General features: G+C 42.9%; 1 protein-coding gene across 4 annotated transcripts in view; it reads left to right on the forward strand.

Annotated features, from left to right (window-relative positions):
- The window catches only part of tbxas1 (thromboxane A synthase 1 (platelet)), a 325,351-nt gene that overhangs the window by 224,631 nt on the left and 85,823 nt on the right, over positions 1 to 14,897 (forward strand). For all 4 annotated transcript variants that reach the window (XM_068051060.1, XM_068051062.1, XM_068051063.1 and 1 more), the window contains one exon: positions 12,335 to 12,423. In XM_068051060.1, the coding sequence (XP_067907161.1) occupies positions 12,335 to 12,423 (89 nt within the window). The remainder of the gene's footprint in view (positions 1 to 12,334; positions 12,424 to 14,897) is intronic.

Here is a 14,897-nt window from a genome sequence, read left to right on the forward strand (position 1 = left end):
CCAATAATGAAGTAAATATATACGCGAGTTGAAATATTAAAGCCCCTTATTTTTTATCCTAGCCCTCAGACATACACTCACATACACAACCGGTTAACCAGGAGAAAAAAAAGGATTTTTGTTTACAGCTGTGACAAAGAAATAGAAGGAATAAAAAAAACTTAAACTGTAGAGAAGATATGGAAGGAAGTCCTTTGTTTTGGTGAGGTGTCCCAAAGGCGAATAGATGGCTGCTACTAGGAATCTTTCCAGGCGAGGTTGATGAACAGTCTATTTGGGTAAGCGTTCAGAGAAATTCAGCCACAGAAGGCTTCACATAGGTCTTACATCAAGTGTGCAGCAACAAAGGTTTCAGTTCTCACACATTCGATGCAAAGTTCTTTCAAAGATGCAAGATTTCTGCAAACATTCAGGATTTCTTCAAAATACAGGAGGCAACAGTACAACTTCATACAGGCTTTTGCTTTTCAAGAGCAGAGCGAGGTAACAGTTGTCTGGATTTTCTTCTGATCTCCTGGCAGGTCAATAATCAAATTCCAACCTTTTGTTGACCATCCTTTTTTATAAAAAACACCCACAAAGTTCAGCATCTCCAGATTATTCAATATCCATGAAATCCTTTTTCAGTTTTTAAAAATATAGATTCTCAAGTTTTAACAAAAAATGGAAACCTTGTAACAGTGTGTACTAACGCCGTCGGCAATACGGTATCCAGTGTGACTCACATCAGAAGTGTATATGGTGCACCTTTGATGCCATTTTGGACCTTGAAGGCCACTCGTAGTGCCCATAAAATGGAAGATATGCATCCAAATTTTGTGCAATATATCCCCCTCATTGGAATGTATCTGTTCTGTATCTGAACGATCTCTTCCTTGAAGACCCTCCATTGCTCATTTACTGTTTTAGCTGGCCATCTTTGATTCCAATCCATCTGGGCCAAATACCTTTTCAATTAACTGAAATCAGCCTTCCCCCAGTTGCCTATCTGCACATTTGATTTTTTATTCTCCTTTTCCATAACAACTGTATAGCTAATGATATTGTGATCGCTGTTTCGCAAATAGCCCCATTGAAACATGCTCCACTTCATTCTCCAGAACCAGACCCAGCACTGCGACTTTCCACTTTTGATGAAGGGTCACTGACCTGAAACGTTAACTCTGCTTCTCCCTCCATAGACGCTGCCAGACCTGCTGAGTATTTCCAGCAATTCTTGTTTTTATTACTGCTACTTTCCTCGTTGGGCTGGAAATATACTGATTTAAAAAGTTATCTTATACAGATTTCAGAAATTCCTCCCCCTCTTTGCCCTTTACATTGTTACTTCCCCAGTCTATTTGAGGACAAATCAAGTCCCCCATTATCACTATAGCTTGCATCTTTCTGCGATTTGCTTGCAAATTTTCTCCTCTATCTCCTTCCCATTATTTGGTGATTTGGTGGCCTATAGTATACACCCAGCAGTGTAATAACTCTTCTATTGTTCCTTAATTCGAACCAAATAGATTATTTTTTTAAAATTCATCATGGGATGTGGGTGTCACTGGCCAGGCCAGCAATTATTGCCCATCCCTAATTGCCCTTGAGAAGGTGGTGGTGAGCTGCCTTCTTGAACTGCTGCAGTCCATGTGAGGTAGGTACACCCACAATACTGTTAGGAAGGGAGTTCCAGGATTTTGACCCAGCGACAGTGAAGGAACGGCAATATAGTTCCAAGTCAGGATGGTGTGTGACTTGGAGGGCAACATGTAGGTGGTGGTGTTCCCATGCCTCTGCTGCTCTTGTCTTTCGAGTTGGTCGAGGTCGTGGATTTGGAAGGTGCTGTCTAAGGAGCCTTGGTGCGTTGCTGCAGTGCATCTTGTAGATGGTACACACTGCTGCCACTGTGCGTCGGTGGTGAAGGGAGTGAATGTTTGTGGATGGGGTTCCAATCAAGCGGGCTGCTTTGTCCTGGATGGTGTCGCGCTTCTTGAGTGTTGTTGGAGCTGCACCCATCCAGGCAAGTGGAGAGTATTCCATCACACTCCTGACTTGTGCCTGTAGATGGTGGACAGGCTTTGGGGAGTCAGGAGGTGAGTTACTCGCCGCAGGATTCCTAGCCTCTGACCTGCTCTTGTAGCCACGGTATTTATATGGCTACTCCAGTTCAGTTTCTGGTCAATGGTAGCCCCTAGGATGTTGATAGTGGGGGATTCAGCAATGGTAATGCAATTGAATGTCAAGGGGAGATGGTTAGATTCTCTTTTGTTGGAGATGGTCATTGCCTAGCACTTGTGTGGCACAAATGTTACTTGCCACCTATCAACCCAAGTCTGTATATTGTCCAGGTTTTGCTGCATTTCTACACGGACTGCTTCAGTATTTGAGGAGTCGCGAATGGTGCTGAACATTGTGCAATCATCAGTGAACATCCCCACTTCTGACCTTATGATTGAAGGAAGGTCATTGATGAAGCAGTTGAAGATGGTTGGGCCTAGGACACGACCATGAGAAACTCCTGCAGTGATATCCTGGAGCTCAGATGATTGACCTCCAACAACCATAGCCATCTTCCTTTGCACTAGGTATGACTCTAACCAGCAGAGAGTTTTCCCCCTGATTCCAGTTTTGCTAGGGCTCCTTAATGCCATTCTCAGTCAAATGCTGCCTTGATGTCAAGGGCAGTCACTCTCACCTCACCTCTTGAGTTCAGCTCTTCTGTCCATGTTTGAACCAAGGCTGTAATGAGGTCAGGTGCTGAGTGGCACTGTCGGAACCCAAACTGGGTATCACTGAGCAGGTTATTGCTAAGCAAGTGCTGCTTGATGGCACTGTTGATGACACCTTCCATCACTTTGCTGATGATTGTAAGTAGACTGATGGCGCAGTAATTGACCGGGTTGGACTTGTCCTGCTTTTTGTGTACAGGACAGACCTGGGCAATTTTCCACATTGCCGGGTAGATGCCAGTGTTGTAGCTGTACTGGAGCAGCTTGGCTCGGGGTGCGGCAAGTCCTGGAGCACAGGTCTTCAATACTATTGCCGGAATATCCTTTATTTACCACACTCCGTGCATTTATGGACATGCAATCTAAACCCATCTTAGTGTGCCGCGCACTTCCCCTCTTTCTGATCCCTCCTATTTCAGAACTATTCTTTATTCTCATGCTGTTTGTCTCTCTCTCCTGTGTGTATCTTGTATCGCCTCTCGAATGCTTCATCCTGGTAACCCTCTCCCTGCCAAATTAGTTTAAGCCTCCCTCACATATTCCCTCTTCTTGCTAAGTAGGTGGTGGAGGGATAGAGCTGGGTGTTGTCAGTGTACAGATGGAAGCTGACCCCATCCAAAGAATTCCAGTTCTACCTCTGCATCACCGTTCTGAACTGCTTCACTGCCTTTGCGTTGTCAGACTGCTTGTCCGGCATACAGCACCTGGATGAGCCGTAATTTCCAGCACCTTCAGCTCCCACCAAAACTACATACCCTTATAACCGGTTCCATCCCCCTCCCCAGCCACTGTTTCATGCTGAACCAGACCCTTTGCAACCTCGGTGTTCTCTATGATCCCAAGCTGAGCTACAGTCCTCATATCCACTCCATCACAAAGACCAGCTACTTCCACCTCTGTAATAATGCCTGCTTCAGCCCATCTGCTATTAAAACCTCCAGACTTAACTGTATAACTGATCTCCTATCCTCCACCTTCATAACCTTCTGCTGTTTCCAAAATGCTTGTCTGTCCCTTAGCTGGCACCAAGACCCCTGTCTTTGCTAAATTACATTGGCTGTCCTCGTCTCCCAACAACCCCAATTTAAAATTCTCCTCCTTGTGTTTAATTCACTCCATGCTTTCGTCGCCCTCCCTATCTCTAACTCCTGCAGCACTATGACTCCCTTCCCCCACCCATCTCAGAATTCTGTTCCTCCAACTCTTGCTTCCTGTGTATCAGTCCTCCCTTGCCTCCACTTTTGGTAGGTATGCCTTCAGCTGTCTAGACCGTTTACTCTGAAATTTAAACCTCTCTGCTGCTTCATCTCCTGCTCCCCCTTTAAGACTTTCCTTCAAGCCCTCTTTAACCAAACTTTAATATCTTTAGCTCAACCTCCATTTTTGCCTGATTACACATTTGTTTCTCTACGTTAAAAAAATAGCTCCACAGCGGGCTCCTATTATTGCTATCCCTCCCTTTGTCTGTGCCTCACTCAATTACATCATCAAAAGGTTCACGGACTGCCCTGTTTTCAGGCTACTCATCTACATTATAGACCATGGAAGTGTGTGATGAAAACCTCTTCATTCACAGCTTTCAGATGGGCCAGCTAAGACTAACTTCGAGAAACTGAAACCACTGCAACATTTAAAAAAGAAACTCTGATTTCAGTTGAAAACTTTGCACAAATGCATTCCTCCAAGATCCAAGAAAAAAATTAAACAAGCTTGGATGACTGTCAGCTCCGTCTGGGACTGTTAGCTTGTGTTTTACAAGGCCAATTCTTACTGTAAAAATAACGTGTTAACAACACACGCCATTATTAATGCACAAATCAGCCAGCAAATTCAGAGAATGAAGAGATAGGCTGTGAGATGTGAATCTCTGGAACTTATTGGTTGAATTACGACGCTCTACATTTGTCTCACACAAGCGGCATCTCACCCTTAGCAACCCCATTATTTTTAAGAACATGCTAGATTTGCATATTAAACTCACCACAGAAAGTTAAGGTGTTCATAATTCCAAACTTCTCTATTAAATCTCCGCTTAACCCTCTCGGCTGTAAGGAAAACAGTCGCAGCTTTTCCAGTTTCTCCAATTAACAGAAGTTCCTTATAGCAGTACGGTTAAAGATTAAAAACCTGGCCTCCGATGGCTCAGTAGCAACAGCATCTGATTTACTGTGCTGCAGTGTTATTGTTAGCATGTCATTAGCCAGACCTCTGGCGTACTACGGCATTCCGACTACTTCACTGGCCACCTTGTCATTATTCCTTCTTCACTTTATAAATGGAGAAAAAATATACTTTTAATTGCCTGGTGATAATTAGGACTGAATTCCTAGGGACAGTGAAGCACACATTTCTGATATATCAGTCAAATTGCTACTTCATAATTCACAGAGGCCATCACAGAACATTATACCTTAGTTCAGGTATCATATTCAGCACAGTAGAGCAACTCCCAACACATGACCTGCACCACCTAGAAGAACAAAGGCACCAAGTGCATGAGAACATCATCACCTTCAATTCCTCCAAGTCAACACACCATCCAGATTTGAATGTGTATCACCATTTCTTCATTGTGGCTGAAGATTTTTGAAAAAGTGCATTGGGTACACCCAGTCAATTGAAGGACTGTTCAGATCTGGACAGTGCCTTTCATCCTGAGCCACGAGCCCTCATCAATACCGGTTTTCTGCACTTAAGTTGCCTGGGAACCCAATTCACTGTTCCAAGTGGACCTCAGCCCTATTCTACTATGGCTGCTTTGCAGGTCCAGTTTTGAGATGGTGTAATGTTCTGCCCAGACTCCTGCAGGGAGATGTCCAGTGTTTTTCCTCCATGGTGCCATGTAGCATAAATGTTTGGGTTTCAACTATCATGGAGACCAGAATTATTGTGTATTTGTCTTGTGCAACTGCAATCTACACAGAGTATGGAGATGTTGGCACGCTCCTACAGTTGCCCAAATTCACTTCACATTGGACCCTTTAGGTTAGCAGAAGAGGCTTTCATCTTGTCAGTCTGAGCTGGAGTTGAACTTGGGTTCTGGGTCATTTGCCATATTTGTTCATCTGCTGCTTCGTAAAGAAATTTAAAACACATTACACCAGGATAAACATGGACACCACAAATTTGGGCTCTCTAGCGCCCTTACTTTTGACACTATGGGTGTAGCTTTGGTACCAAAATGGCATCCGTGCGTACGTGCATACTTCCAGTGCAACCTACAACCATGAAACTTTCCACTCGTTGAACGTGCAGTTGGTATGTGACCAGGCTCAGCATATCATGCTGGTGAATGTGATCTATCCTGGCAGCAGTCATGATACTTACATTCTTGCTGCCACGAGAAACATCATTGAGCAGACTATTAGGGTGCTGTAGCAATGGTTCTAGTGGCCTTGTGTAGTTGGGTTACAGAATGGAGCCATGAACAAGTTCAAAAGCCATGAACAAGTTCAAAAGCAATAGCCCTTGTTGTCCAGCAACCACCCTCTGGTTTGATGTGGTGTCTCATATCCTGAAAGAACAGACAATTGGCACAGAATGTAAGTATCATGACTGCTGCCAGGATAGATCACATTCACCAGCATGATATGCTGAGCGTGGTCACATACCAACTGCACGTTCAGCGAGTGGAGAGTTTCATAGTTGCAGGTTGTCCGGGGAGAGTGTGCGTACGCTGTGGATGCTATTTTGGTACCAAAACGGCATCCATAGTGCCAAAGGTAAGGGTGCTACAGAGTCTAATTTTGCAGCACCCTGTTTACTCGTGTGCAATATGTAATATGTTTTAAGTTTCTTTAAGAAGCAGCAGACGAGCAAATATGGCAAATGCTCTTGGGACCAGAGTTCAACTCCAGCTTAGACTGACAAGGTGAAAGTATCTTCTGCTAACCTTAAGGGTCCTGTGCGAAGTGAATTTTGACAACAGTAGGAGCATGCTAACATCTCCAAACACTTTGTAAATTGGGCTTGCACAAGACAAATGCACAATAATTCTGGTCTCTGTAATAGATGAGACCCAAACATTTATGCTACATGGCACCATGGAGGAAAAACACTGAACATCTCCCTGCAGCAGTCTGGGCAAAACATTGCACCATCTCAAAACTGTACCTGCGAAGCAGCCATAGTACATTAGGGCTGAGGTCCACTTGGAATGGTGAATTGGGCTCCCAGACAACTCAACTGCAGAAAACAGGTATTAATGAGGGCTCATGGCTCAGAATGAAAGGCACTGTCCAGACTTGAACAGTCCTTCAATTGGCTGGGTGTATCCAATGCACTTTTTCAAAAATCAGCAGCCACGGCGAAGAAACGGCAATACCAAATCTGGATGGTGTGTGACTTGGAGGACTTGAAGGTGATAGTGTTCTCATGCACTTGGTACCTGTGTTCTAGGTGGTGGAACATAGGAGCAGGTTTAGGCCATTCAGCCCGTCGAGCCTGCTCCGCCATTCAATATTACCATGGCTGATCATCCACTTCAGTGCCTTTTTCCCACACTCTCCTTATGTCATTTGTATTTAGAAATCTGTCAATCTGCTTTAAACATACTCAATAACTGTGCTTCCACAGCCCTCTGGGGTAGAGAATTCCAAAGATTCACAACCCTCTGAAAAAAGGAATTTCTCCTCATCTCTGTCCTAAGTGGCTTCCCCCTTATCTTGAAATTGTGTTCCCTGCTTCTAGACTCCCCAGCCAGGGGAAACATCTCACCTGAATCTACCCTTTAAGTATTTTGTAGGTTTCAATGAGATCACCTCTCATTCTTCGAAACTCTAGAGAATGCAGGCCCAGTTTCCCCAATCTCTCTTCATAGGATAGTCTTGCCATCCCAGGAATCAGTCTGGTGAACCTTCGTTGCACTCCCTCTATGGCAATAATAGGTTCTATACAATTGAAGCAAGACTTCACTACTCCTGTACTCAAATCCTCTTGTGATAAAGGCTAATATACCGTTAGCCTTCCTAATTGCTTGCTGCACCTGCATGTTAGCTTTCAGTGAATTATTGACGAGGATACCCAGGTCCCTTTGTACATCTACACTTTCTAATCTCTTACCATTGAAGAAATACTCTGCACATCTATTCCTCCGACCAAAGTGGATAACCTCACATGTTTCCACATTATATTCCATCTGCCACATTCTTGCCCACTCACTAAGTCTGTCCAAATCCCCTTGAAGCCGCTTTGCATTTTCCTCACAACACACATTCCCACCTAGTTTTGTGTCATTCGCAAACTTTGGAATACTACATTTGGTCTCCATATCCAAATCATTGATATATATTGTGAACAGCTGGGGCCCAAGCACTGATCCCTGTGGTACCTCACTCGTCACAGCCTGCCAACGTGGGAATGACCCATTTATTCCTACTCTGTTTTCTGCCTGTTAACCAATCCTTAATCCATGCCAGTATATTACCACCTATCCCATGTGCTTTAATTTTGCTAACCATTTTGAAAATCCAAGTATACCACGTCCACCGACTCCGCTTTATCAATTCTGTTAGTAACATCCTCAAAAAACTCCAACAGGTTCATCAAATATGATTTCCCATTCATAAATCCATGTTGACTGTGCCCAATCAGATCATTATTATCCAAGTGTCCATTTAACACATCCTTTAGAATAGATTCTAGCATTTTCCCAATGACTGATGTAAGATGAACAGGTCTGCAATTCCCTGTTTTCTCTCTCCCTCCCTTCTTAAATAGTGGGGTGACATTGGCGACCTTTCAATCTGCAGGAACTGCTCCAGAATCTATAGAAATTTGGAAGATGATCACCAATGCATCCACTATCTCCATAGCTACCTCTTTCAGTACTCTGCAATGTAGAATATCAGGTCCTGGGGACTTATCAACCTTCAGCCCCATTAATTTCTCCAATACAGCCTTCTTACTAATACTAATTTCCTTCAATTCTTCATTTATCCTGATCTCTTGGATCTCTAATTCTGGGAGATTTCTTGAATCTTCCTCAGTGAAGACAGACACAAAGTAATCATTTAGTTTCTCTGCCATTTTTCTATTCCCTATTATAAATTCTCCTGACTCTACCTGTAATGGACCCACATTTGTCTTAGCCAAAGATTTCCTTTTTAGGTACCAATAGAAGCTTTTACAGTCCATTTTTATATTTTTTGTTAGCTTACATTCATATTCTATTCTCCCTTTCTTTATCAGTTTCTTTGACCTCATTTGCTGTTTTCTAAAATCCTCCCAGTCCTCAGGTTTATTACTACTTCTGGCAACTTTATAGGCCTTTTCCTTTAATCTTATACAGTCCTTCACTTCCTTTGTTATCCACGGTTACTTTTGGGGTTTTTGTTCCTTGAAGGAATGTATAGTTGCTGTAAACTATGTAATATTTCTTTAAAGATTATCCATTGCCTATGCACTGTCATATCTTTTTAATATATTTTCCCAATCCACCTCAGCCAATTTGCCCCTTATACCTTCATAATTTCCTTTGTTCAAATTTAACACCCTGGCTTCAGATTGAACCACCTCATTTTCAAATATACTGTAAAATTCTATCATATTATGGCCACTCATCCCTCAAGGTTCTTTTACAACAAGATTATTAATTAGCCCTTTCTCATTACATAATATTAGATCTAAAATAGCCTGTTCTCTAGTTGCTTCCTCAACATACTGCTCTAGAAAACCATCCCTAACACACTCCAGAAACTCGTCCTCCACAGCATTAGTGCTCATTAGGTTTATCCAGTCTATATGCAGATTGAAGTCACCCATGCCTCTCTAATCTCCTGATTAATGCCATGTCCCACTCTACCACTACTGTTTGGTGGCCTATAAATAACTCCTACCAATGTTTGCTACCGATTGCTGTTTCTTAGCTCCACCCAAACAGATTCCACATTTTGTTCTTCTGATCGGAGATCCTCCCTTACTAATGTACTGATCCTATCCCTTATTATAGCGCAACACCACCTCCTTTTCCTTTTTGCCTGTCTTTCCCAAATGTCGAAAATCCTTGAATATTCAGTTCCCAGTTTTGGTCACCCTGTAGCCATGTTTCTGGTATGGCAATTAGATCATACTCATTTACCTCTATTTGGGCCTGTAAGTCATGGAGGCCGTGGTTTGGGAGGCACTTTAATGCGATGGATGTGCTAACTGATGAACTCAGGTGTAATGCTCTGTGATGATCTCTGTTTGAGCTTCCACTGTAGCACTCAGACATTTGATGGCTTCTGCTTGTGCAATGGAAGCTGAGACATCGGCCACCAGATAATGTATCATAGTCATCATGTTCTTATGGAGTTGGCCACCACTTCCATACTGGAAAGGATGCACAATCCCCTGTGCCAAGTTTGAGCCGGACCCCTCCATACTCCTTGATAGTGGCATCTGGCTTTCTGTCAGTGAGCTGGCACCTGTGCTATGCTTTCCTCCTGCCTGGCTGCAGGTCACTTATGCCCGGTTACTCACCATGTGCAGATCTCACCTCAATGCTACCCTCTAAAGAATGCGACATGCCAGTATCTGAACTGGTGGCTGAGAGTGTGAGATTGAGTGACGGTGTTTCTTCTTCATCAGTCTCTAGTTCCACTCGGACTTCAGGCTCTCCTACCAGTTCTTGACCAGGTGGCAGTTCTTGGGTATCTAAAAGGATAAAGGTACAAGGACAGGGTTGGTGTGAGGGAATGGGGGAAAACAAGAGATGCATGCTGACACCATGTGCAGCTTGTAAGTTAGAAGAGATTGTGGGACGAGGGGAAAATGGAATGTGAGAAAATGGATTAGGTAGGAAGATACTGTCATTTTCAATGGTTTCAGCCCTGCCACTGGCCACAGCCTTGGCTGTGGCCACACCAATGATGGTCAGCACTGTCTCCTCCGTGGTAGTGAGGACATGGAGCCATCGCTATCCCTTGCTGGTTAGGTGCTGCTGCCTCTGATTATGGATCACCTTGTCCTGCAAGAGAGGGGGAACTGTGGCAGTGAGTGTGATATAGTGTGATTGGGTGATGTGCCTATCACAGTTGAATAGCTGGCAGTGTGTGCAAGGTGTAGATGTGAGTATGAGGCTTGCAGCAGTGCTGTGTGTGAGGGATAGGTGAGGCTATGCATATTGGGTATGAATCATACTTGATACCTTTGGGAGGTAAGTGAAGTGGGGGTGGTGAGTTGAGCAAAGTGAGAGGCTGGTAGCTCATTTGTAAGGATAAGCATGTGAAGATGCATTCACTGACCTTGACCACTCGGTGAGATCATTGAACTTTTTACAGCACCGGACCCAGGTCTTTGGAGCTAGTGTGCTAGCATTGACTGTGATGGCTATATGTTCCCACTGCCATCATAATGTCTGTTTGGAGGGCTTCCTGGCCCCCTGAGGGAAGAGGGCCTCTCCATTCCTGTCCACCTCCTGCACCGAGGCCTCCAGTTCTGCGTTGGAGAATATTGTGGCATGCTCTATGACCTGTTGTGCCATTTCTGGTCTTCCTTCTGCTCATAAACTCTTCCCCAGCCACTTCCAGCACCTGGTGCTGGCAGAGTACACCTTCCACTTAAGGGTGCAAGAGACTCCCTGAAGTCATGCAGCCACTCAGCAGTGTGCATAATGCTGGGCTACACAACACCAATATTTAAATTAGCATTTGTTTGAAGTTTGCATGCTGCCTGCAGCACTACGACTGGATACAGGTTAATTGTACATCATGATCCCTGTGCCTGATTACCGGTCTTATCCAATGTTTCCCCCAGGTATTTTTTAGTGCAGGAAAGGTTGGGACCATATCATCAAATTCAAGAAGGCAATGTTTGCAGTACAGCACTGAGGAGGTGAAGCTCCCCCCTTGTACTCTCGTTCAGGACTCAATCTGTTCTTTCTTGAGGGGTCATAACATTTTAAAGAGAAAAGAACTTGCATTTATATAAAGCCTTTCATGACCTCAGAATGTCCCAAAGCATTTTAAAGTACTTTTGTAGTGTAATCACGATTGTAATGTAGGAAATGTGACAGCCAAAGTCGCACACAGCAAGGTTTCACAAACAGCAAGATTTTAATGACCAGATTTTTTTTTAAGTGATATAGGTTGAGGGATAAATATTGACTCGTACACCAGGAGAACTACCCAGTTCTTTGTTGAAGTGCTGCTATGGGATCTTTTATGTCCACTCAAAAGAGAAAACAGTTTAAAGTCTGATCTGAGAGACAGCACCTCTAACAGTGTAGCACTCCTTCAGTACTGCACTGAAGTCGCAGGCTGGAATATGTGCTTAAGTCTCTGGAATGGTGCGGAGCAATTCCCCCAAAATGCAGGGCTTGGAATCACACTGCAACATTTTTTTACACATTTATATACCACTTAGTGATGCTGGTGTGATGGAAGCTAGCTTTGTACTGTTTACACTGTTGATTTTTCCCTTGCAGTTGTGTGTGAAATTTAAAAATTGTATCAGTGAAAAGAGAAAGAATTCCAGGAAAGTATTTGGGAAAAGTAAAACTCCGGAGTATTTTAAGCACCTCAGCTTGTGACAAGGGACCACTTCTTCCCTTTTGCATGCTCGATTACTGGTCCAGCCCGACTGACATAATTTATACAGCAAGATAAATTCTCCCATAATTGTATGAGCTATTTTTCTTTCAGATGTGTCCATTAATTAACCAGGCTGCTGACATGCTAATGGAAAATCTGGAGACTCATGCAGACTCCGGCAAGGGTTTTGATATCCACAGGTAAGGAGAAGGCATCAAACAACAGGGCTGTGAATGTCAACATTCCTGAAGGTTAGATGTTGAAGATAGACAGAGTCAAACTGAAAGCATGCAAGCTTGTTCTATCCTGGGCAGGAAGCCATCCTCCAAAAACCTGTACTGCCCCATGTTATTTGCAAAAAAAAAGGTAGAGAAAAGAAAGGTCTATAAGCATCTGAGATTGAGGTAATGGTTGTGGATGGGCACTTCTTCCGCAGATTAATTTGATTACCTTTGGGAGACAGGAAGAAATTTGCATAATCAAGTAAATTATCCAATTATGCAGTAAATTTCTTCGATGACGCCTCCCAAACCCGTGATCTCCACCATCTGGAAGGACAAAGTGTTCTCATGCACCTGCTGTGCATCAGCTGCAAGTTCCCCTCCGCATCACTCACTATCTTGACTTGGAAATATATCACTGTTCCTTCATCGTTACTGGATCAAAACCCTGGAAATCCCTACCCAGCAGCATTTTGGGAACACCTTCACCACATGGACTGCAGCAGTTCAAGAAGGTGGCTCATTCTCACATTCTCAAGTACAGTTAGGGATTTGCAACAAATGCTGGCCTTCCCAGCAAAGCCCACATCTCAAGAATGAATAACAAAAAATGGACTGAATCTATGATAGTACATGCATGTTGATAACCAGATAGATAATCAGCAGCTTCATGCTCAGAATTTCCCAAAAATGTATCCTGAGAGCATCAGGTCACTCAGTGTCTCTTTGGTGGGGGTGTGGGGGAGAAGAGAAGTAGTAACAAGGTTTTATAGATCTGTCTCCCTGGGAAGAATAAATTAGGTTTTAATACCATGTTTAATAAACAGTACAAGGCACACACTAAAACTTGCAATCCAGGTGAACTAATTTAGACACCAGCTGGTGAGAGTATGGTGAAGATTATTGGGGGAAGCAGGAAAGTGAACAGGGTTAGTAAATTCCAGAGATAACTGGATAGATATTTCTTGGAGAAAACAAATCAAGGGATAAAAGGAGTACTGAATGGTGTTGTTTGACTGTTCTGATGTGCTGAGATAGTCATTTCATGTTTAGGTAAATGACTCTCTCTCTCTCTCACTTCATGCTTTAAATTCCTAAAATTTCACAGGGTCAATTATTTGTATCTATTGTCATGGTTCTGTAGTTTTTTTTTCTCCGGGAAATATGCGGTTTGCCTTTAAGGCTTGCAAAGGATCAGTACTGCTTTAAGAACCAGCAGGCCTCAGGAGTTAAAGAAAATGCACTTTCAGTTGCCGTTGGATACAACCATTTGGAGACTGCAATTCAAAGGGTGCATTCTTGTTACCATGACTATAACCACTTGGAGTATCAAGTGATACATTTGTTACAATCCAATTTTGAACTGGCTTTTTAGTTGAAGACAGTTTATTCTAACAGAACATAAGCAGGCAGCTGGCGTTAGCACCTGAAAAAAAGAGCTCTCAGCCATTTAAACTGAAGGAATAGAATTTTAGTCTGTTTAATTATTATCTCTCAAAATTTTTAAAAAGTCAAGCCAAAAAACAGAGATCTCTGATAATTTGAACTGAACGAAGGGAAGTTAGACTGACAATCTTTTATCCCTCAAAAACTCTAAAGTCAAATTGATTCATTGAAAAAGTGTTTGCAAGTTGTTAATTGTTGAAATTTGCTGAAGGAAGGAAAGCATCACATACTGCTAGAATTAGACTACAGACTGTTCTACTGTGGAAGAACCTTTTTTCCCTCATCGGACGGCTGTGAGGACTTCAAGCAACATTGGACTGTAAATTTACAAGGACTCTAATTTTTTTCTATTTTAAATGTTGTTTATATCTTCATAGTGTTTAAAAATTTAGTTTTTCTAATTAAACAGTTAATTTGTTGATTTAAAGACACCTAGTTTGGTTAGCCTCATTCGGGGGTTAATAGGTAGTACAATTTGGCTGGGTCTTTCTTTAATTTGGGAAGTTTTAAATGCGACACATCTTCCCCTCCTTTTAGCATTCCAAAGGAACCGTTCCTTTACGACACCATGGTCCAATCCTCAGTCACCCCCAACACCTCCTCCTTTCCTACAGCACCTTTGCAAGCAAGAGGAAGATGCAATACCTGCCCTTTTACTTCTTCCCTTCTCACCGTCCAGGGCCCCAGACAGTGTTTCCAAGTAAAATAGCAATTTACTTGAATAAAATAAAAGCAAAATACGGCAGATGCTGGAAATCTGAAATAAAAACAAGAAATGTTGGAAATACTCAGCAGGTCTGGCAGCATCTGTGGAAAAAGAAGCAGAGTTAACATTTCAGGTCAGTGACACTTCTTCAGAATTGACAAATATTAGAAATGTAAAAGATTTTAAGCAAGTAAAGCGGGGGTGGGGCAAGAGATAACGAAAGAGAAGGTGTTGATAGGACAGGGTCACAGAGAATAACTGACCAGAAGGTCATGGAACAAAGCCAAACGGTATGTTAATG

Source organism: Heterodontus francisci, chromosome 18 (assembly GCF_036365525.1).
Source record: "Heterodontus francisci isolate sHetFra1 chromosome 18, sHetFra1.hap1, whole genome shotgun sequence".
Classification (NCBI taxonomy): Eukaryota; Metazoa; Chordata; class Chondrichthyes; order Heterodontiformes; family Heterodontidae; genus Heterodontus; species Heterodontus francisci.